General features: G+C 55.9%; 2 protein-coding genes across 3 annotated transcripts in view; both read right to left on the bottom strand.

The window, feature by feature from the left end:
- Positions 1–4,967: 4,967 nt before the first annotated feature.
- Positions 4,968–23,178, bottom strand: part of GP9 (glycoprotein IX platelet) — a 156,981-nt gene continuing 138,770 nt past the window's right edge. Inside the window, exons 1-2 of one of the 2 annotated variants that reach the window (XM_079122161.1) lie at positions 5,951–6,220; positions 4,968–5,867 (exon numbers count right to left, since the gene is read on the bottom strand). In XM_079122161.1, the coding sequence (XP_078978287.1) occupies positions 5,323–5,856 (534 nt within the window). In that variant the 5' untranslated portion in view covers positions 5,857–5,867; positions 5,951–6,220 and the 3' untranslated portion in view covers positions 4,968–5,322. Of the gene's footprint in view, positions 5,868–5,950; positions 6,221–23,178 lie in introns of those variants that run through there. The other variant, XM_079122162.1, reaches the window with a different exon arrangement.
- EFCC1 (EF-hand and coiled-coil domain containing 1) overlaps positions 10,503–23,178 on the bottom strand; it is a 34,379-nt gene continuing 21,703 nt past the window's right edge. The window contains 6 exon segments of the mRNA XM_079122117.1: positions 10,503–11,718; positions 12,594–12,663; positions 13,128–13,265; positions 14,543–14,678; positions 16,401–16,542; positions 18,082–18,239. Of these exon segments, the coding sequence (XP_078978243.1) occupies positions 11,582–11,718; positions 12,594–12,663; positions 13,128–13,265; positions 14,543–14,678; positions 16,401–16,542; positions 18,082–18,239 (781 nt within the window). The 3' untranslated portion in view covers positions 10,503–11,581.

Genomic DNA, 23,178 nt, shown 5'->3' with positions numbered 1-23,178 from the left:
CCCCTGCGCCTGGTCGAGATTCAGTTTTCCCAACAACAGTGTCCGGGCCCTGATGGTTCTTGGTGTGGCCAGGTTCATCCTGCTGGGCCCTTAATACCCTCAACCTGGCCAGGCGCAGTGGCACAGGCCTGTCACCCCAGCAGCTCAGGAGGCTGAGGCAGGAGGATTGCAAGATGGAGGCCAGCCTCAGGCACTTAGCAAGGCCCTCAGCAACTCAGCGAGACCCTGTCTCTAAATAAAATAGAAAAATGGCTGGGGAGGGGGCTCAGTGGTTAGGCACCCCTGGGTTCAGTCCCAAGGAAAAAAAAATTGCTTTCCCCTGTGCTGGGTGCTAAGGTGAAATTTGGGGCCTCTTGGAAAGCAGCGTGGAGGACTCAGGGGAGCTAGGCCCCGGGCCCTGGGAGAGCCCTCAGCACGGACTCCTCACCCCACCTAAATAAACTGCTCTCAGCCTCTTACTCGGAGGCCGTATCGGTTGCGGGTCAGATCCCAGGCTGGGCTGGTGGTGGTGGGGACCCCTCTGCCCTGGCCTGTACCCCAGACTTCTGCTCTGCATTAACTCCCCTTCCCAGGCGGGCCTGGCCATGGGGCAAGAAGCAGGTGTCCAGGGTCTGGGGAGGCAGCCTGGGCTGCGGCTGGGGCAGCGCACTCGACCCTGGTGGCTCTTCTCCCCACCTCCCAGCTTCCTTTTCGGTAGGGAAACCTTGTGGTTCTGGAGAGAGGAAGTGACCAGGTCAGAAACAGGAAGTGCTGGGCCGGGGCCTCATGGAGGGGTGGTCCAGCTGTGGTTGACAGGGTGGCTGAGCCCTGCCTGCTGGTTTCCGTTGCTCCATGCTGCTGGCAGGGAGGGCTGGGCCTACCCTGAGCCTCCACGGCCTGGCTCACGGCTGAGGGTAGACTGTGCCAATCACTGAGGCGTCGCAGGTCCTCAGATGCATGAGGGACCCGGTGTTCCAAAAATAGCAGCTAGCCAGACACAGTGGCGCAAGCCTGGAATCCCAGCAGCTGGGGAGGCCGAGGCAGGAGGATTGCAAGTTGGAGGCCAGCCTCAACAACTCAGTGGGACCCTGTCTCTAATAAAGTGTAAGAAGGGCTGGGGAGGCGGCTCAGGGGTCAAGCACCCCTGGGTTCAGTCCCTGGTATCAACGATCCCGGGTTTCCTTGGGTTCCCCCCAGTGCATGCCCTGCCCCTCAGCCCCCAGACAGGCCCCTGTCCTCTCAGTGAGCACTTTGCTGCCCTCCTGGCTTCCGGTCCACTGCCCTGGGCCACCCTGCTGTGTGGCAGGTCTGAAAACTCACGTGTCCGGTGTCTCCTCGGCCCTGCTTCTCTCAGCGGTTTTTCCTGTAGGTCCCTCTGTCCTGCCTGGGCCTCCCCACTTCGTTCCCTGTCCCCACTTTCCACCCCTGTCCTTTTATTCATGTCACTTAGAATTCCACAAATCAGCTGGGCACGGGGGCGCACGCCTGTATCCCAAAGGCTCTGGAGGTTGAGGCAGGAGGCTCACAAGTTGGAGGCCAGCCTCAGCCACTTAGCAACGCCCAAAACAACTCAGTGAGACCCTGTCGCTAAATAAAGCATAAAAAGGGCTGGGGAGGTGGCTCAGTGGTTAAGCACCCTGGGTTCCATCCCTGGGACCAAAAAAACCCACAAAAAAACGCAGTCCACAGATGACCCCCAGGACACGTCTCTGAGCAGGACGATCCCTGGTTCCTTCTGGCCAGAACCATTTCCTACAGGAAAGGCCCTGGGCTGCAGGGCCCGTCTGTGTCCCATCAGGAGGGGCCTCACTGTCCCTCTGGGGTTTGGGCCTCTGTCAGATGGAGACCTGGGCTCGGGTAGAGGAAAAGAGAGGAAAAGGGGACGTGTGTGTGTGTGTGTGTGTGTGTGTGTGTGTGTGACCGAAAACAAAACCTGCTTGTGTTGTTCCGCGTGGCAGGCTTGGCTGGCACCCAGCAGCCCAGGGCCTCTGGGGCAAGAGAACAGTTTAATCCCTCCTTTGTTTATAAATTACCCAACAGCAGGAGCAGGTGGAGGCAGGGACCCAGCAGGCAGGGGGTGGGGCGCTGGAGCAGAAGAAGAGTCCTCAGGTCTGGGTGGACCACTGGTATTTTCTACACAAAGCAGAGGTGGGGCAGGGAACGGATCTGAAGATTGCTGGAGACGTGTTCTCTGTCCTTCCGGGAAGGGATGTGGCCCCTAAGGACACAGGCCCGAGGGGGCAGGTGCAGGAGAAAGCTCCTGATTCATATTGAATTCAGTTACTCTTCCCCAAGAGGGCGGCGGGAGGTGGGGCTCTCTCCCACTGGACCCTCACTCCTCGGGGGCCTGGACTCGGGGCAGGTGGGGAGGGTCCCAGCCAGCCCAAGGATGCCATTTGCATTTGGGAATTTTTCACGTTACCTATTTATGAATATTAAAAAAAATCTTTATATCAGATCTATTTTTGAAAACTTGGGAAAGTTACCTTTATGGAAACTTCACAGAGCCAGAGTATCCATTCTTCACCATTAAACGGATTTCTGAAACCAACCAACGGCGCCCGCGACTGGTTCTCTCATCTTTAAGCCCCTAAGTGGCCCACATGGCCGTGTCCCCTCTGGATGGTCCCAGGCCTCTTCTGAATCCCCTTTGGTGACAAGGAGTCAGAGACCAAAGGACAAAAGAGGCCTAGGATTGGGTCCTGTCTTGGCTCAGAGGATGCTGTGTGACCTTGGGCAACTCACTGCCCCTCTCTGGGCTGCAGGTTCCCCCAGGGGGAATTGCGCTGGGGAAGGCTCTTGGGTGACTAGCCCTGAGCCAGTGGCCTCGAGGTTCCTTGCCTGATGTTTGTCAGCAGGTGGAAAGCAGGGTCCCCCCACTAGGTCCCAGATGGTTCCCCCAGAGTGGTTGCAGACACACAGTAGGTACTCAGGGCGGGTTTGTGCCTGAATCAGGTCCCCGGATGAGGAAGCCCAGAGTTGCCCAGAATCATCTAGATCTGTTTCCCTTCAATCAGCTGAAGTGGGGGGCTTTCCAACTTCTGTGGCTGCTAGCCTCGCCTCCCCAGGAAAAGGGGGTCACAGGGACCTCAGCACCCTGCCAAGTGCAGCTCCGGGACAGGCTGATCAGGTGAGGGTCACACCAGCCTCCATCAAATCCAGCCTAGCTGGGTGGTGGTGCATGCCTGCCATCCCAGTGGCTCAGGAGGCTGAGGCAGGAGGATCGCAAGGTGGAGGCCAGCCTCAGCCACTTAGCAAAGCCCTAAGCAACTCAGCGAGACCCTGTCTCTAAAGGAAATATAAAAGGGACTGGCGACGTGGCTCAGGGTTAAGCAGCCCTGGGTTCAATCCCTGGTACTCCAACCCCGCCGAGTGGTATGGTTTTGGGCAAATCATCTCCTCACTCTGGGCCCTAATTTCTTTAAATGTTGGGTCTTTCCTGCATCCCAGGAAGCCCTGACCCTGGGTTTAGTCCACTGCAGGCCTGAGACTTGGCTTTCAGGATGGGCTTGCTCCAGGCGCATCGTCTTCCCAAGGAGAAGGAGCAGCTGCTGTTGGAATTCCCTGCTGTCCTCCCTCTAAACTCGAGGAAGGAGCCACCACCCGCTGTGGCCCTGGAGGACAAGCTCATAACTGGGCCTTGGCTCACCCAGGCCCCGAGCCCAGCCACCCACAATCTCATGGGCCAGTTTGTTCCCAGGCCATCTGTGGCCTCTGCCCAGACCATGGGATCGCAGAGCCCCTGGGGCGAACCTTGAGGAGCCAGGTTCAGTCCTGGACGTGACACTAGAGAAAGGGACTGGGGCCCGGAAGTACTGAGCATGCTCCCTCCTGAGCCCCCAGCTCCAGCCAGGCCCGGGCAGATGCTGGGCCCAGCGGCTGCCCCGTGTGCCTCCCAGGGCTGCCGAGGCTCCGGCACCGTCTCCACTGGGCTCAGGGGCTCCAGCGCCGGGCCAGCCCTTCCTGCAGGGTGCTGGTCCCCACAGGCCACGTCCTGCTCAGAACGCCCAGGGCTCCCTGCAGCCTGGGGCTTCTACCAGGAGCCAGCACAGCCGCTGGCTGGGCCCTGCTGTTCCCTGATAGTCGCCTGCAGCCACATGGGACTCTGGCCAGCAGCTGCGGTCTCCAGAGCGTCCCCTGCAGGACATGGCGCCCTTCAGCGACTGACCCTACAAGTTTAGAGACTCAGGAGAGGAGGCCAGGATGATCAGAGGCCATGAGTTAGCTCCTCTGAGCTGGGAGCAGGGCCAGCAAGCTCCATCATGGACATCAGCCAGGAGTGTGTTCAAAATATAGGCTCTCCAGTGGGGTCCTGTGGCGCACGCCTGTCATCCCAGCAGCTGGGGAGGCTGAGGCAGGAGGATCACGAGTTGGAGGCCAGCCTCGGCAACTTAGCGAGGCCCTGAGCAACTCAGTGAAACCCTATCTCTCAATCAAAAATAAAAAATGACTGGGGATGTGGCTCAGTGGTTAAGCACCCCTGGGTTCAATCCGTGGGACCACAGAAAAAATTAAATGAAATTACACACGTCTCTCTGCGTGCGCTTCCCTAACACACGGACACGTGCGGTCATTTTCCAGAACACGTCCTCACCCTGGGTGAATCCTTCGCATTCCAAAGTGTCTGCGGTAATGATTTCTGTTCTGTTCGGCAGACTTTTTCCGTTTCTTCATCTGGCATCGTAACACCAACTTTATATTTGGGAACAGCAGGGAGAAGAAGGAGAGGGAAAAGGGAAAAGTCTTGGTTTTGAAACTGGACCTTCGGACCTTTGATTTAACTTTTGGAATTAACATGTCTCCATGTGGAAAAAATTTCATGTGTGAAGATTTTGATGATAATGTCATTTTTTTTTTTTTTTTTTGGTACTAGAGATGGAACCCAGGGGTGTTTAACCCTTGAGCCACCTCCCCAGCCCTTTTTATATGTTATTTACAGACAGGGTCTCGCTGAGTTGCTCAGGGCCTCGCTAAGTGACTGAGGCTGGCCTCCAACTTGCAATCCTCCTGCCTCAGCCTCCAGAGTTGCCGAAATGACAGGTTTGCCCCCAAGTGTGTCCAGAATCTGAACTGGAGTTTCTAGAAGGAGCCAGACTCAGGTGCTCAGAAGGAAATTAGAGAAAATAGCTAAGTGGCCACTTTATTTATTTGTATTTCTTGCGATGCTGGGGACTGAACCCAGGGCCTTGTGCACGTGAAGCAAGCACTCTACCAACTGAGCTGCGTCCCCAACCCCACTCATTTCGGGTTTCAGATGGTTTGTGCTGACCAGCTTTGGTGGGGTGTGGGGAGCTGCTTCTGGGCCCGACCTCTCGACCTGGAGGTGACCATAGGCAGCCGGGTTCAGTGCCAGGGATCTGTGGAGACGCACAGTAGGCCAGCCAGGAGAGCCAGGCCCAGTGTGGCCACTGCCACCAACGCCATGTCCCACCAGACCCCCGGGTAGGCCCAGGACCCCTGAAGCTGCCAGCCACAGCTGCCCAGCTGGTAGCCGGTCAGCTGGCCCAGAGGGTGGCGGGCGGCCCGGCCTGGACTGGCACAGTGGGCGTCCAGCAGGGCCTCAGGCATGCGGTCCTCCAGCCAGAGACGCAGGTAGGTGAGGTCACAGTCACAGTGCCAGGGGTTGTGGGCCACCTCCAGGGTCTGCAGCTGGGGCAGGTGGTCGAAGGCACCAGGGGGCACGGTGCGCAGGCTGTTGTTGGTCAGCAGCAGCTGGCGCGTGTGGGCAGGCAGGGCAGGCAGGGCCACGAGCCCCCGGCCCACGCAGTCCACCCGCAGCCCCATGGATTCCAGGGCCTGGCAGGAGCACTGAGCAGGACAGTCCTGGGTGGCCCCGGCCACAGCCCAGAGCAGGCACAGCAGAGCCCAGGCTGGCATCCGGCAGGCGGCTGTGGGCAGAGGCACTGGCTCAGGAGGCCTGGCCGTGGCCCCGGCCCAGGGCATGGCACCGACCTGGGGAGAGGGGACTCACCTCAGCCTCTGTGAGGGGCTGGTGACCACAGGGCACCCGGCGCAGGGCCTGGCTGGTCCTCCCTGGGAAGGCGGCACAGTCGGGTGGCTGGGGTGGACGGCACGGGCTCCTGGGAAGGGGTTGGGGTGTGGGTGTCCCCAGAAGCTCCCGTGGAGACGGTGCAGGAAGGTTCAGAGGGGACAGGATCGGGTCGTGAGAGCCTCAACCCGGTCAGTGCCTGGCTCCCTGGGGGATCCGCTGGGGGCACCTGGAGGCAGGTGGTGTGGTGAGGAGGTGGCACTGGGGCCTGGCTGTGGGGCACATGTGCATCTGGGAGTGGAGTCTCTCTGCCTCCTGGTCCCCAGGGGAGCTGCTTCCCTGCACCACACTCTTCCTCCATGAGGTTCAGCCTCCCCTCAGGCCCGAGGAAGGGAGCCGGCCGTCTGTGGACTGAGCCCTCTGCCACCGTGAGCCCCAAATCCGCTCCTCCTTCTCTACAGTTGTTCTGGTGGGTCCTTTGGTCACAGTAGCGACCAAGCTGAGTAAGACAGAAGGGACAGGGACTTCCTGGTCCCCAGCAGAGACTCCAGCCCTGCTCAAGGCTGAGGGGAAGAGATGAGCATCATATGCTTTGCAGCCCGGGTCCCCTCGGGACAGGAAAGGGCCTCCACGTTGCCCCCAGCCCCTGGGATCAGGCCGAGAGCCGTGCTCTACACACCATGTGGTCCAATCCGTCCCCCACAGGCTGGGTCAACTAAGTGAATTCTCCCATGATGCCTGGTGTCAAAGAAAATGGCTGGGGGTGTCCTGCTGGGTGGAAGCAGGGGACGGAACCCCCCCCCAAAAAAAAGCCAGTCATCTAAGTTAACACTTAGAGTTGGGAAATGGAGGCCCAGAGAGGGAAAGAGTCTTGCCTAGAGTCACACAGTCGTTTGTGTCAGAGACTAGACCCACATGAATGTCTCCTAGCCTCTTCCTGGTTGTCCTGTTCCCTCAAGGACTGGGGCACAGGATCTGTTTCTCTTTCTTTCTTTTTTTTTTTTTTTTTTTTTGGTCCCAGGGTGCTTACCCACTGGGAGGTCCCCAGCCATTTTTATATTTTATTTAGAGACAGTCTCACTGAGTTGCTTAGGGCCTCACTAAGTGGTTGAGGCTGGCCTCCAACTTGCCATCCTCCTGCCTCAGCCTCCTGAGCTGCTGGGATTCCAGGCATGAGCCATGGCGCCCGGCTGTCTCCCTTCTGAAGCAGAGCTCTGCCCACCAAGGCTGACCCCCAGCAGGTTCCCATGAATGTTCATGGAATCAAGGGGCTGGTGGCCTCTTAGAAAGAAAGCCTCTTCCCACGGGTCTTCTCAAGGGGAAGGAGGGAGCAAGGTGGCCTGCCCTCCCCCTGCCAGCACGGCATGCTGGGTAACAAGGTCACACTCACCTGCGAGGCTCCCTTTTGGCGGCCTGTGCCGTTGGGGCCGGGGCTGCGGTGGCAACGCTCTGGAAGGCGGCTGGTGGCGGGTTGGGTGGCAGGAAGGAAATGATGAAAATAGCCGGCTTATCTTGTGAGGGCAGCCCCGAGGGCCTGGCTCCGGGGACAGGAGGCCCTTGGGGTCCTCAGGCCTTGGGCGCAGAGCCCCAGGCCTGCCCTGCGGATGGAAGGGGATCCCACCAAGCTGACCCAGGACACCAAGGGCTGTCAGAGCTGGGCCTGCAGAACAGAGGCCCAGGCGGCCTCACTGGGTCCCAGGCGGAGGGGAAGATTTCCCGGAGAGCAGACCCTGGGATGTGCCTGTGAATCTCACCTTTTCCTCATCTGTGAAATGGAGCCATGACCCCTTGTCTTCCAGAAGTCTGCACCAGTACTAGCCAAGCATCCTGAGGAGGAAGGGGCTCTTTTCATTTATAAAATAGCCCAGGCTGGCCTCCAACTTGCAATCCTCCCGCCTCAGCCTCCCAAGTTGCTGGGATGACAGGTGTGCGCCACCCCGTCTGGCCCTGTCCATTTCTTGACCTCATTGCTCACTCTCCACTTGGCTTGTTAATCTTCACCACAGTGTCTTCCTTTCTGTTCTTCAAACACTCCCCAACACCTCACTGCCTCAGGGCCTTTGCACTTGCTATTCCCAGGGCCTGCCCCATGCTAGGCAAGTGTCTACCACTGAGCTCTATCCCCAGTCCATATCGGTATTATTTAATTGCCGGCTCTGCAGCCAGGACAATGGCCTCTTTGACTCTGGTCTCTGTCTCTGGCTACCAAGGTTTGAGCTTGCCAGTTCCCTGTTCCACATCCTCTCGTAGGGAATTCAGGAGGAATCCAGTCTCTTCTGCCTTCCTTTCCTGACCAGCCTTTCATTCTGAGTCTCGTGGGACCTCATCCTTGGCCTCCCTGCCCCTCATGCTGAGCCTTGTCTCTGTTCCTCTGCTGTCCTTTCCCTCCAGCTCCCTTCCTGAGATTGCACTGGGCATGCTCCATCCTTGAAGATTGACCAGGGGCGTGGCCTCCTCCAGGAAGCCCTCCGGGATCCACTCCCCCAGCAGAGTGAGTGATCCTCCTATTTGCTTGTCTGTCTGTCTGTCCACTCATCAGCTCCGCCGCTCCCTGGAGACCTGCGTCACCCACAGGTGAATTGCTATATTGTGGACACCTGTTCACAGAGGAGGAGCTAAAGGTTGGCTGAGGTCACAGGTGACTTTGGGTGACACACGGCTATGGCATGAGCCATAGAAACTCGAAGGAGAGAGTCTCTGCTTTCTCAACTCTGGACCTGGAGGACATAGCCTTGGTTTAGTAATGGTACCATAAAGAAAGTTACTAGAAAAATCTTTATTTTAGAGGCTGGAATTCTTTAGTAGCCTCCAGGAATGATTTTTCCTTCTTCTTCCTTTTTTTTTTTTCTTTTGTGGCACCAGGGATTGAGCCCAGGGGCACTTAACCACCGAGCCACATCCCCAGCCTGTTTTATATTTTATTTAGAGACAGTGTCTTGCTGAGTTGCAAGTGGCTGAGGCTGGCCTCCCACTTGTGATCCTCCTGCCTCAGCCTCCCAAGCCACTGCTATTACAGGGGTGGGCCACCATGCCTGGCCAATTTTTCCTTCTCATGGGAAGCAGAATTTAGAGGTGGTGACTGTTTACGTAGCAGTTTTCAGTCTGTCCACAATCAGGGGGAAACGGATGACCTCAGCCTCTGCGGCTAGGGATGGGGTGGGGTTTCCTTGGACCAGAAATCCTGCTTATTGATTCTTGGAAAATTGGTCTCTGTCAATCAGGCTGTTTGGAGCTGCATTGTGGAGCCGCGTGCCTGGCTTCCGGACCCAGTTTTGCTCTTTAGTAGCTTTGTGACTTTGGGCAATAGCCTCCACCTCTGCCTCAGTATCCAAATCTGTAAAATGGAGACAAGCAAAGAAATGCCCCCCCACATTCGCTGTGAGAGTCAGCTTGGCGTGAAAGGGGTGCTGGGAAATTCTTCAAGGCCAGGGGGCAGGGACGGGGGCTTGCCAGATGCCATCAGGAACTGAAGTGTGAGACTGGAACCCTCCGAGACCCCCTGGTGAAGGAGGATTTTAGTCTCTGATGAGCAAAAGGATTGAACACAGCCTGACGCATTACGGGGGTGCCAGCGTGTCCTTGTGCTTTGACCTGAGTCTGTCCCCTCAAGCTCTGGAACGTTTCTGACCAATTGCATCTGGTCAGAAGTGAAGAGGGCCCTGGCACGGCGGGGAGATGGTTTCTTGGCCACATCGCACCAGGTATCCCTTCCTAAGGTACTTCTATGTTATTCAGCAGGGCGCGGTGGCGCAGACCTCCAATTCCAGCGACTCCGGAGGCTGAGGCAGGAGGATCGCAAATCGGAGGCCAGCCTCAGCCACTTAGCGAGGCTCTGAGCAACTCAGCGAGACCCTGTCTCTAAATAAAATATAAAAAGGGCTGGGGAGGTGGCTCAGGGGTGAAGCGCCCCTGGGTTCAATCCCTGGTACTAAAATCCAAAAAGAACTCCCAAAGCAAAAAACCCCAAATTCCTGCATGATTTTAAGAGATCTTATTCTTTAGGTAGGTGGATGGGATCACGGGTGAAGGGAGGGCTCGGACCCCCGAGGACGGGACATCCTAAGGCGCTGCCCTGGAACTGGCTGCAGGAAATCCCCACCAATCCCTCCCGGCATTCGGTGAACGCGCTCGCCACCTAGTGTCCCTCCTGTGGAACTGCAGGATATTTTTTGGTTGGTGGACGCGGGCAATTTAAGGTCAACAGAATATTTTTGCCAGAAGGTGAGAGAGAGGACATTAGAATTTCCCAGAAAACATTTTTAATGAGTTGCAGACCATTTGAATAATCCCTCGGGAGCCCTTCTAGAAAAATACAAAAGCCAGGCGCCGTGGCACACGCCTGTCATCCCAGCGGCTTGGGAGGCTGAGACAGGAGGATCAAGAGTTCGAGGCCAGCCTCAGCAACTCAGGGAGAGGTTCTAAGTAACACAGCAAACAAACAAACAACAACAACTTGGCAGCTTAAAATACTTCTTCTACTTTCTTTCTTTCTTTCTTTCTTTCTTTCTTTCTTTCTTTCTTTCTTTCTTTCTTTCTTTCTTTCTTTCTTTCTTTTCTTTCCTTTCTTTTCTTTTCTTTCTGACCAGGGATTGAACCCAGGGGTGCTTGACCACTGAGCCCCACCCTCAGCCCTTTTTGTTTTATTTAGAGGCAGGATCTCGCTGAGTTGCTTAGGGCCTCGCGAAGTTGCTGAGGCTGGCCTCCACCTTGTGATCCTCCTGCCTCAGCCTCCTGAGCTGGGATGACAGGTGTGCACCACTATGCTTGGCCCATCATTATTTAACCAATTAAATAAATCCTTTAATCTAGCACTCATTTTACACACACTGCACTAGTAGCTATCTTTCTCTCCTGTGTGATTTTAAGCTAGGTGAGCCAGGAAGGTCAAACCAGTACCTACTATGTATTCAGGAAGGTGGGGCTCCAGGTACTATATTAATAGGGACCCTTGCTGACACCACACCATTGCTCTTGATGTCACCACAGACTGAATGCCCTATTTGCCAGTTTTTGCCCATCTAAATCCTACCTGGATTCTGGGCTGCACTAGGCAGGAAAGTGAACCCTCTGTTCCAAGGACCAGGGGGACAGCATCAGGTACAGGCTGATCCAGCACCTGCATGATTTCCCTTCTCTCTGTCGGTCTGTCTGTCTCTTTTTGTTGCGGCACTGAATATTGAACCCAAGGACACTCTACCACGGAGCTGCACACCCCAGCCTTTTAAAGTTTTTTTATCTCGAGACAGTGTCTTCCTAAGTTTCCCAACATGGCCTCCAACTTGAGATCCTCCTGCCTCAGCCTCCCGAGCCACAGGGATTCCACCGTGCCCAGCTCTGCAGGGCTATAATGTGGACTTTGATGTCAGGAATGGAGGCGCTGTGGAGGAGTGTGTGGGGACCCCAAAGTAGCGGTGACCTCCAGGGCCTCCACAGTACTGATGATGTGACTGCGGCCAGATTGTGTATGGAGGGTGTTCCAACGGCCTGAGTGTGGTCACAAAGATCGTGGAGGCCTATCACGGAGGCTGTTCGGATGGTGGTGAGGCCCACTGTGGAGGCTGGTTTGATGGCACTCGGGCTGACGGGCGGTGCCCACCGGCTGTGCCAGCAACCTCAGCAGGAGATGAGAAGGGGGTTGGCGGGAGCAGGGTTTGAGGAGGCCTGTCCTGGAGGCTGCCTCTGCAGGAGCTCACAGCCAGCCAGGGCTTGGTGCAGGGCGTCCAGGACGGCCGAGGGCCCAGGGCTTCCTTCTGCAGAGAAAGGACAGTCGGGAGTCGGGAGCAGGGTCCCTTGCTCAGCCCTGCTCCGCCCAGTAACACCCCTCCTTGTCCCTCTTCCACTGAAGATCCCTGTGATGGAGCTTCTCGCACACATTTCCTGGCCTCCTCCTGGATGCTGGGGACAAAGGCTCACATCTACTTGGGAGAACATTTTATTTTTTGGTCCCAGGGATGGAACCCAGGGGCGCTTAACCACTGAGCCCCATCCCCAGCCCTTTTTATATTTTATTTAGAGACAGGGTCTCGCTGAGTTGCTTAGGACCTCACTAAGTGACTGAGGCTGGCCTCCAACTTGTGATCCTCCTGCCTCAGTCTCCCCAATGCTGGTAATACAGGCGTGCGTCACTGTGCCTCACTGACTATCTAAAGCCTGTTCCTGCCTCCCAGGTAGGTGGGAGACCACAGTGTGAGCCTTCATTTGCTGGAAGGGCTCAGGTTGGCCCAGTGTCCTGAATGACCCCCAGCATCCAGAAGGAGATCAGGAAATGTGTGCTAGAAGCCCCTCTGTCCTCAGAGGTGTTCAGGGTCGGACTAATGTCACCATTTTGCAGACAAGACACTCAGGATGGCTGGGCATGGTAGTGCATGCCTGTCATCTTAGCAGCTGGGGAGGCTGAGGCAGGAGGATCACAAGTTGGAGGCCAGCCTCAGTCACTTAGTGATGCCCTAAGCAACTCAGCGAGACCTTGTCTCTAAATAAAATATAAAAAGGGCTGGGGAGGGGGCTCAGGGGTTAAGCACCCCCAAGTTCAATGCCTGGAACAAAAAAAAAAAAAAAAAAAAGACTCAGGACCGAGGGTTTCCTGGCTGCTGACCAACGTCTGCAAAACAGAGAGCTCCCCTACCCTGTGCTGGGTTCCTCCAAGCGTCCAGCGTGCTCAGCAGAATCTTCCCCAGGGCTCTTTTCGATATGTTCTTCAAAAGAAATGGAGACAGGATTGGATCAGGCTCGGATGCCAGGTCCTCGTTCAGCAGGTGGGTTTCTGTGCAGTGACCTGGGGGTGGATAAAGTATCCCCACCCCCAGGCTCCGAGCTCCTCAGAGACTCCTGGTGGGGGCATGGAGCTGGGTGCAGGTGCCATGATCTCCCTCAGAGATCATGTGTGCGGTGGTGCACGCCTGTCATCCCAGCGGCTCGGGAGGCTGAGGCAGGAGGATCGCAAGGTGGAGGCCAGCCTCAGCAATTCAGTGAGGCCCTAAGCAACTCAGCGAGACCCTGTCTCTAAATGAGATATAAAAAGGGCTGGGGACGTGGCTCAGAGGTCAAGGCCCCTGGTTCGATGCAGGGCACACTGGTGACAGTGGCCCACATGAGGGAGCCCAGAGCCGGGTGCCTGGCCGGCTCCCCCGCTCTGCAGGCATGGCTGCTGGGGGCCTACCAGGTCCAGGAGCGTCTGCAGCAGCTGCAGCACGTCCACCAGCTTCTCTTCCAGCAGGGACAGCCGCACCCGCTCCGTCTCCACCATCTGCAGCTCCAGCCTCAGGTGCTCAATCTCGGCCCCCTTCTGCCGCTCTGCCTGTGGGGATGGAAGGGGACCCTGCTGTCTTCCCAGTAGTCAAAGCACCCCAGAGGCCCCTGGCCTGTGGGACCCTTTTGTGGAGGACATCCTGTCCAGCTTCCCCCTGCCTGCTGGGCGGATAAACCACCCGGATTCCCTTGGGTTGGCCCTGAGGCTCAGAGAAACCAAGGACCTAACTCAAAGTTGCACAGCAACTCGGACTGACGTAAGAGCTTTCATGTTTATTTCCTAGTCTGAGGACTCCATTCTCCCTTCTCTATTGGTCTGGTTTCTTCTCTTTTTAAATACATCTGTGTCAGTGGCAAAGCAAAGAAATCCATCTGGGAACTGGGTGCCTTGACCTGTTCTTCCAGTGACTCAGGAGGCTGAGGCAGGAGGATGGCAAGGTGGAGGCCAGCCTCAGTCACCTAGCACAGCCCTAAGCAACTGAGCAAGACCCTGTCTCTAAATAAAATAGAAAAAGGGCTGGGGAGGTGGCTCAGGGGTTAAGCGCCCCTGGGCTCAATCCCTGGGACCAAAAGAAAAAAACAAAAAACAGAAAAACACCAAACAAAACTGTTGAGGACCTTTTTTCAAGATCACCAGCAGGTGATGTGGCCCGGATTTGAAGCCAGACAGTCTGGTCGCAGCACATCCCCACCATCCTGTTGGCTCTGGGGAGAAACCTTCCCAGCTCACATTCTGTGAAGGAAAATCCGCGGGAGACATTGCTTTAGAGTGAACTGCACTGGGGCCGACAGAGCAGAAAAACGAAAACAAAAACAAATCAAAATGGAGTCGCTTGTGCTGAAAGTTCCACCAAACTGAAACCTTCTGAGGATATGAAGAGCGACAGGGGTCAGATACCCAACCGGCCAGTTTCAGATGACATAACAAAATCCCCTCTTTTTTTCTTTTTTCTTTTTCTTTTGGTCCCAGGGACTGAACCCAGGGGTGCTCAACCCCTGAGCCACCTCCGCGGCCCTTTTTATATTTTATTTAGAGACAGGGTCTCGCTGAGTTGCTGAGGGTCTTGCTAAGTGGCTGAGGCCGGCCTCCACCTTGCGATCCTCCTGCCTCGGGCTCCTGAGCTGCTGGGACGACCGGCGTGCACCTCCGCGCCTGGCTTGAGAGGGAATCTCTGAAGTCGCAACCAAGAAACCTAAATGGCAGGCAATCGCATCTCTCTGGGTCCTGGTTTCCTCCCCAGTGAGTCGCGCACAGGACCCCTGGTCCTTCCCGCCGTGGGAGGCTCTAGAATTGGTGCCCCCCTCTATCCCGGGGGCCCCGCTGACCTCCTGCACAGGTGTCCCCAGGGTCTTCCCACCGAAGCCCTGGGTCTCCAGCTGCCCCTGGCTGCACGCGTGATCCATGCCACCCACGTGGCCGCAGGAAGTTTTGAGCTTCTTTGCTGTCTGGTCATCACCCCTGCTGGAAGGAAAGTGCCAGAACTGTGCAGAGCTACTTTCCAGCGTCTGCTCCGCCCGTCGAGAGCGGACCTCATCCTTGAGCCCAGTCCTCCTGAAAGTGACCCCAAGCTGGGACGCCCGCCTGCTGAGCATCCTTCTATGCCCCTGTGCCAATCTGAAGAAATGCCAAAGGCCTCACCTGGGCCTGTCCGACGTCCCTCCCCCTCCCCCCTCTGCATCAGCTACAGCGCCTTTCTGGTTTGCTAAGTTGCTGAGGCCGGCCTCCACCTTGCAATCCTCCTGCCTCAGCCTCCCAAGCTGCTGGGATGACCAACCAACCCCAGGGCCTTTGCGCTTGGGGTTCCCACGTCCTGAATGCCCCGCCCCCTCATTTGCATTGCTGATTCCCTCCGTCCCTTAGGTTCCTGGCTCAGAGAGCATCTCCTGTCCTCCTGCGCTCTCTTTCTGCCAGTCGAGAGCCACCAGCTTGGTGATTGTTATTTTTCTGCTGCCTCCGTGCACGGCACGTAGTAGGTGACTCAGAAAATTCTGACTTGGGGAAGCGATGACGGCGAGAACCGCACCCCATCGGCAGCCCTTCACAATCTGACTTCCTGCACCCGGTCGGCGTGCTCTACCCTTGTCGCTGGCTCTTTGCGGTTCCAAAATCCGTGGCTATTTGTCACCGCCTGCAGCAACAACCTGCACGCAGGGCCTTATGGGTGGTGGAGTGGAAACTGAGGCTCTTCTGTCTTTCTCTTTGGTGCACTGCTTTCTTGCTTGTTCACAGAGGACAGAGGAAATGAGGTTACTTGCTCCGAGAGGAGAGAGAGACCCCGCTTATCAGAGAGACTTTGCTTAAGAGAAACTTTGAAAGACAGGCTCTGCTTAGAGCTTAGAGGAAGAGACTTGCTACGCCTTAAAGTCTGCCTTCCGCCACTGCCCCTCCTCACTGCTGTGTTCTTTCTTCTGGCTTTTCTGCTACTGGCTGCTGTGTCTCTGCCTCGCTCAGCCTACGCTTATATCACCTCCAGGAGGCGGAGAGCAGGGCCTCGCCTCTTATGCAAAGATTAGGCGAGAGGCTCTGAGCGGCAATTAGTGACACATGCGCACACATTGTGTGCGTGGACGAGAAAACCACCTGAGTGTGCTCATGTCAATCAACCTCCTCGCTGCCGGTGTGATCAACATGGCACAGCCCCCAACATACCCTGATATCTGCTGGACGATTGTCACCGTCCCGTTCAGGGTGGGGGACTGAGGCTCAGAGAAAGCGAGGGACTTGTCTGAGATGCTGGACCTGTCCTCGTCCTGGAGGAGCGACGGACTGGGAACGGACCGAGAGTGACGGAAGGCTTTGGAGCCACGTGTTGATGGCGGACTCCACCAGCGGTGTCCTTGAAGGTGATCTCATTTCTTTCTTTTCTTTGGTCCCAGGGATGGAACCCAGGGGCGCTTAACCCCTGAGCCACCTCCCCAGCCCTTTTTCTATTTTATTTAGAGACAGGGTCTCGCTGAGTTGCTCAGGGCCTTGCGAAGTGGTGGAGGCTGGCCTCCACCTTGCGATCCTCCTGCCTCAGCCTCCCCAGCTGCGTGCTCATTTCCTCAGCTCCTTCCATTCAAGCTGTTACTCACTGAAGGGGCCTACAGGGTGGGTCCTCGTCCTCCCTCTGGGCTTCCTGGACGACCTCCCGGAGCCCCAGGCCCACCGCTGGCAGGTCCCAGATGTTGTCCCACAACATACCCGCTCTGACAGCCGGAGGGACACGCCAGCAGCACCTCGGCCTGGGCCGCTGGTGGCCTCTGCTGCTTCTGCCACTTCTCCTCCTCTTCCTCTTCATCAGAGGCCGCCTGGCCCTCCACGGAGCGGAACAGCTGTTCGTCCCCTAGGGGAAGAAGCCAAGATGCAGGGACATGGGACCAGGGCTGGGACCCGCTCGCCCTTGGGCACCTCCGTCAGGGGAGGCCGAGGCCCCCGGGGAGCTGGGCAGGGTCTAGGACACCAGGTCAGGCGGATTCCCAGCTTCCACATTTGGGGGGACACGGAGGATAGGGGTGTCGCACAGGGGGCCCTCTGTGGTCTCCGGCACGGCGGGCTCTGGTCTGGTGGGCATTAGAAACCCCCAGGGCTCAGCCCTGCTGCCCAGTCTCCAGGGACAGCCTCGGTCCTCCTTGGGGACACTCCTCTTCCTCTTCCACATCAGCTCCGGGGACTTGTGAGCAAACCTGGCCACTCAGGAAGGGCCAGCGACCCCATGGGAGCCACTGAGAGCCAGGCCACGCCTGGGACTCATGCGTCCAGGACAGGGACTGTGCTCTGTGCCTCAGGCTGGAGGTGGGGAGGACGAGGTCTGGGCCACCAGGGCCACCATGTCTGGGAAGGAGTCAATGCAGAGGACAGCAGGCCAGGTCCCAGGGGACATGGGGCTCCATGGACAGCTCACCCCACCTGACACCTGAGTGGACTCTAGTTATGTGAACCAGTAAATCTCCTTTTATTTATTTTTATCTTTTTGGGGTCCCAGGGATTGAACCCAGGGGTGCTTAACCCCTGAGCCACACCCCCAGCCCTTTTTATATTTTATTTAGAGACAGGGTCTCGCTGAGTTGTTTAGGGTGGCTGGCCTCCAACTTGTGATCCTCCTGCCTCAGCCTCCCAAGCCACTGGAATTACCCATGTGCACCACCGTGCCTGGCTCCTTTTATTTATTTATTTATTTATTTATTTTTTGCCATATTATGGATTGAACCCAGATGATTTATCACTGAGCTCCATCCCAAGCTCTTTAGATTTTTATATTTTGAGACAGGGTCTTGCTAAGTTCCACAGGTTGGCCTTGAACTTGAGATCCTCCTGCCTCAGCCTCCCGAGTCACTGGGGTTCTGTAGGTGTGCCTGGCTCTGCCTGGCTGATAAATCTCCTGTTAGCTTAAGCTGGTTCGAGTTGCATGATCTCATATTTACAGTCACATCACATCAGTTATTTAAAAACAACCTGATTTAGGGATTTCTTGCCCCCATGTGGTAGATCTGGGGTGGCCTGATGTCTGTTTCTGTTTGTTTTGGTTCCAGGGTTGAACCCAGGGGTGCCAACCACTGAGCCATGTCCACAGCCCTTTTTATATTTTATTTAGAGACAGGTTCTCACTGAGTTGCTCAGGGCCTAGTGAACTGGCTGAGGCTGGCCTCCACCTTGCGATCCTCCTGCCTCAGCCTCCCGAGCTGCTGGGATGACAGGTGAGCGCCACCAATTCTTAAGGTCAAGGCTTTTATGACGATGGACCTGAGGGAACAGGCTCCTTTGGGCTCAGGAAGCGCAGCCTGGGCAGCCAGGGGAGTGGGGCTGGGTGTGCAGACCCGGAGAGGCCTGTGTCCTGACAGCTGGACGGACGCGTGCCGGCGTGGCTGAACAGCTGGGGACGAACCTTCGTCCAGGGCTCTGCTTCCCAGGCTGCTGTCCGACCGCCAGCGACGCTCTGCCGCGCCGGCGGTGCCTCCGGCCCCGGCCTCCTGAGGTCGGTCCCGCGGGTCTCCGGGCTCCGGGCGGAGCTGTGTGGGGGCTGGGAGCGGGGGCTCCTGCGACCTGTGAGCAGGGGAGACAGGTGTCGCGGAGGAGCGAGGCATGTGCCACTCCTTCTGCACACCCTCGGGGCAGAGCCGCGCCCTGCAGTCCAGGAGGAGGTGCCAGATCCTCCCACTGCCACCCCGGGCACAGCCACGCAATCCCGTGTTAGCGCGTGGCGAATCTTCAGCGGGCACCGCGAGGTCCTTACGCAAGGCAGCCTGGGAAGGAGGGGCCCTTCCCCACCCTTCCCCTACCTTTGGGCATATTGCCAAGTGAGGGCGGGATGTTTGGAGCTGCGGCAGCCCTCTTGGGACCATGAAGCAATGTCGGAGAGAATTGCCAAGTGGCGGAATAAAAAGCACGAACATCTTTTAACTACTGAGCTTGGAGATATCTGCTTCTGGACTTATTATGGGAGAATATTTTTTTTTTTAAGTTTTCCTTGTTTCAGCTACTTCGAATGACAGATTCCTTGGCCCTGAAAGCTTTTAACTGAAGCATCCTGTCTGGGCTTTGGATGACCTTTACTCTCTATCAACCATATTCCTTGGCACACCAATTTTTTTTTGAACTAGGGATTGAACCCAGAGGCACTTAACCCCTGAGCCACATCCCCAGCTGGGTTGCTTAGGGCCTCCCTAAGTGGCTGAGGCTGGCCTCCACCTTGCCATCCTCCTGCCTCAGCCTCCCCAGCCACTGGGATGACAGTTGTGCACCACCGTGCTGGGCTCATGAAGTTTACATATTTTTTAAAAAAATAAATGACTGAAAATATTTCCTGGTTTTAGCAATACATAGTAAAATAAGCTCATAGAATCCATTTTCTTTTTATTTTTCATATTTTGGTGGATTCATTTTGGTGGCTTTCCCAGGCCCAAATGTGATTTGGAAAACAAGGACCCTGATCGGACTTAGCAGCCATTGCTGGCCTCCAGCAGAGCCCCTGGAAGGGAGGAAGCCACACGCCACCCAGGAGCGGCAGGGCAGGCGGCCCAGAAGCCATGAGCGTGGCCAGGAGCCGTGCGGGCTGGGAGGTCGCAGCAGCAATACAGGACTGGCTGCAGCAGGTCCAGCAGGTACAAGGTGCAGGCTTCGCAGTGGACACAGGCACCCAGGGGATTGTGGGTGCTTGAATGGCCCTCTGAGCCCAACAGAGCGTTCTGTTAAGCTGCATGCCTGACACCGGGAGGGACCGGGCCAGAGCCAACCAGCAGGTCTTGCAGGAAGCGGGAACTGGAGGTAGAGGGGCACTTGCCCCTCCCACTAAATCAACATAACCACACCCCTGGCGGCTGTGATTGGTTCAGCGCTGCGCAGGGTAGCCAATGAGACAGGAGAAGCTGTCTGTAGGGCTGGAGGGGGCGGAGCAGAACCTTTCCTTCCCGCAGTTCCCTTTGCGGGCCGCTGGGTGGCGTGGGCATGGGGAGAGGATCGGTTTGGAACTGTGACGGCCCCCTGTGACTGAGGGGACCGTGGGGACATGCCCCGGGGCTAGGGGTAGAGCCTAAAGATGACAGCAATACAAACAGGGTCCTTAATAAACAGGCGTTGCTGGGTCAAGCTTTTCCTAAAGCCAGGGGTAACTCTAAATTTTTGTGATTTATAAGCCCGTGACTGTGTTCAGAGACAGGCAGGGCGGAAGATGCAAAAATGATGGGAATCCACCCACGGATGAAGTAAAACGCGGTGCGGCCCCACGTGGAATATTACTCAGCTTTTAAAAAGAAGGTGCAGTGGTGCACGCCTGTCATCCCAGCAGCTCAGGAGGCTGAGGCAGGAGGATCGCAAGGTGGAGGCCAGCCTCAGCCACTTAGTGAGCTCCTGAGCAACTCAGAGAGCCCCTGTGACTAAATAAAATATTAAAAGGGCTTGAGATGTGGCTCAGGGGTTAAGCGCCCCTGGGTTCAATCCCTGGTACCAAAAAAAAAAAAAAAAAAAAAAAAAAAAATCTCGTACTGCTACAACATGGACAATCCTGAGGACATTATGCTAAATGAAGCAAGACAGGCACAGAAGGACACATAACTGTAGGAGCGCCTTAGATGAGGTCCCTGGAGCGGTCACATTCAGACAGAAAACAGGATACAGTTGAGGGGCTGGGGATGGGGAGACTCCGTGTTTAATAGTCCCAGTGGGGGAAATGAGAGCGTTTGGAAGTGGGTGGATGGTTGCTTAATGCACCAGATCTGTGCACCATGCCCAGCAAAATAAAAAATTTCAAAAGGGCTGGAGGAGCTGGGTGGTGGCTCAGTGGCGGAGCACTTGCCTGGCGCGTGCGAGGCCCTGGGTTCGATTCTCAGCACCCCATAAAAATAAATGAATCTAAAAAAAACAGCGAGGCTGGGGTGTGACTCCGAGTTAGAGCGCCCCCTGGGTTCTTCCCCGGCACTGCCGGGGAGTCAGTAGAACAGGAACCGTAATACCAAGTCTGTCGGCTGTCGCCTGGCTGGCAGGGACTGTGCTTAGTACTTTAAACATTGAACTCACAAGCACCGGGGAGACAGGTGCGTCATTGTCCCCACTTCACAGAGGAGGATCCGGAAGCCCAGACGGCGAGCGGAACCTGCCGAAGCCACACACCTTGGAAACGCAGGAGCTGAGATTTGCACGGAGGCTGGTGTCCTGTAACCCAGTGACCCGCCAGGCAGAAAGGAAGGTCTGGAATGATCCAGCCCAGCTGTCGACCTCGTGAGGTGACTACGGGTCACAAGCAGCAAAGTCAGGGCGAGGAAGCCACCGAGAACAGAGCCCTTCCACAAAGGAGGACATGCTTTCGAATTTTCCACGATGTGAGACATGGCTGTAGAGAGCTGTTTCCCCAGGGAGACCTGGGCTGAGCTGCTCTTGCCTGGTCATTGGTCCCAGGGATGGAACCCAGGGGTGCTTCACCCCTGAGCCACCTCCCCAGCCCTTTTTATATTCTATTTAGAGACAGGGTCTTGCTGAGTTGCTTAGTGGCTGAGGCTGGCCTCCACCTTGCAATCCTCCTACCTCAGCCTCCTGAGCTGCTGGGATTCCAGGTGTGGGCCACCGCACCTGCTATTGTGACTGGTATTTAATGAACTCCACCACTGCCCTCTCTCTGTTAGGTCATTATGCAGGGTCATTGCAGAGCCCAGCCTGATTGCCCCAGACTCCCCACCCTGTGACCCCGAAGGTCACCACCCTGCTGCCACTCTGAGCTGCTTTCCTTTGGGTGTCGTGGAAAGAATGGGGGTGGGGAGGGGGAGTTTCTGGGAGCTGGAGAGATGCCCGCCACCCCGCGAGCACTGCTGGGAGTCTCCCTCTTGGCTCCAGGCGGTTCTGGGGAAAGGCGCGCCCACTCTTCCCTCACACCCTCACTTCCTGACAGACTCCAGGGTCCCCAGTGTGGTTGGGTGTTTCCTCCAGCGGGCCACATCTGCAAGCCTCCCAGATCCCCCAGGGAGAGCCTCTGATGGCTTCCTCCTGCCGGAGTCTGAGGGCCACATCTGGCCGCCAGCCCGGCAGCTTACATAATCTGACAAGGGCCAGATGTTGCTCTTCCCCCGCCCCCTGCAGTGGTCTGGGCCTGGCAGCTTAGGGTCCATCAGATGCGTCCCTCCCTCAGTTCTCGGACGCAAAGCAACAGGTCCCAGGAGCCACCAGCACTGGGCTTCCCTCTGCAGGACCTTTGCTGTGTGACCTTCACAACTTTCTGCCTGTCTCTGAGCCACCTCGGTCTATTTTCCCCATCCGTTCATCAGTAAGCAGCAACAGGGGCCTGTGAATGGGGTCCTGGGAGTCCTATGAAATGACAAGGATCTCCTAGATACTGCCTTTGGATGCTTTTAGGTACCACTCAGATGAATTAATAAGGGTGTGTGTGTGTGTTTTATTTTATTTTTTTGGGGGTACCAGATATTGAACCCAGGGGTGCCTCACCACTGAGCCACATCCCCAGCCCTTTTTATATTTTATTTAGAGACAGGGTCTCACTGAGCTGCTGAGGGCCTTGCTTTTGCTGAGGCTGGCCTCCAACTGGTGGTCCTTCTGCCTCAGCCTCCCGAGCCGCTGGGATTATAGGTGTGCGCCACCACGCCGGACTGGATGGATATTTTGGAATGCCCTCTTATTATCCCAAAATGAGCTGAAAAAATAGCCCTATTTTTACATTACTTTAAAAATTCAGGGTGAATGCCCTAACTGCAATTTAAATGAAAAAGAAAATTACTTTTATAATACACTATACATTTCAATATGTAAAAACTCAGACATAGTAAAGTTTGCTGATACTTTTTTTTTTTTCAAGTTTTAAGATACTTAAAACTACTGAAGGGTTAAGGTTAAATTTAGGAGGGGTAAGGTGATGTTCACTTCAGTGTTAGCTCTCCCTCTATTTGGCATTATGAAATAAGGGCTAAGAAATCATATTCAGATAGGCAGGTAGATAGTTAAGCAGGTAGAGGGGCAGGTAGTTAGGTAACAAGATAGGGGGATAGAAAGGGAGGTAATTAGGCAGGTAGGCTGATGGGAAAATAGGTGTATAGGTAGGTAGGTGGGTAGGTAAGCAGGTGGGTAGGTAGGTAGTTAGGTAACAAGATAGGTAGGTAAATAGGTACATAGGTAAGCAGGCGGGCAGGTAGGTAGATAGGCAGGTAGTTAGGTAACAAGATAGGTAAGTAGAAAGGTAGGTAATTAGGTAGGTAGGCTGATGGGTAAATAGGTAGGTAGATAGGCAGGTAGTTAGGTAACAAGATAGGGAGATAGAAAAATAGATAGGCAGGTAAGCTAATAGGAAAATAGGCGGCTACACAGGTAGGTAGTCTGATAGGTAGACAGACAGGTAGATGGATAGGCAGGTAAGTAGATAGGCCAACAGGTGGGTGGCGACATAGGCAGGTGGAAAGGCAGGCAGGTAGGTAGATGGGTAAGTGGAAGGACAGGAAAGTGGGCAAGTAGGTGGACAGACAGGTGAGCTCGATGGACGGCCACGTGG

Source organism: Sciurus vulgaris (genome assembly GCF_902686455.1).
Source record: "Sciurus vulgaris genome assembly, chromosome: 19".
NCBI lineage: Eukaryota > Metazoa > Chordata > Mammalia > Rodentia > Sciuridae > Sciurus > Sciurus vulgaris.
The sequence above is the reverse complement of the archived record's forward strand: the minus strand, read 5'-3'. Positions and strand labels throughout refer to the sequence as shown.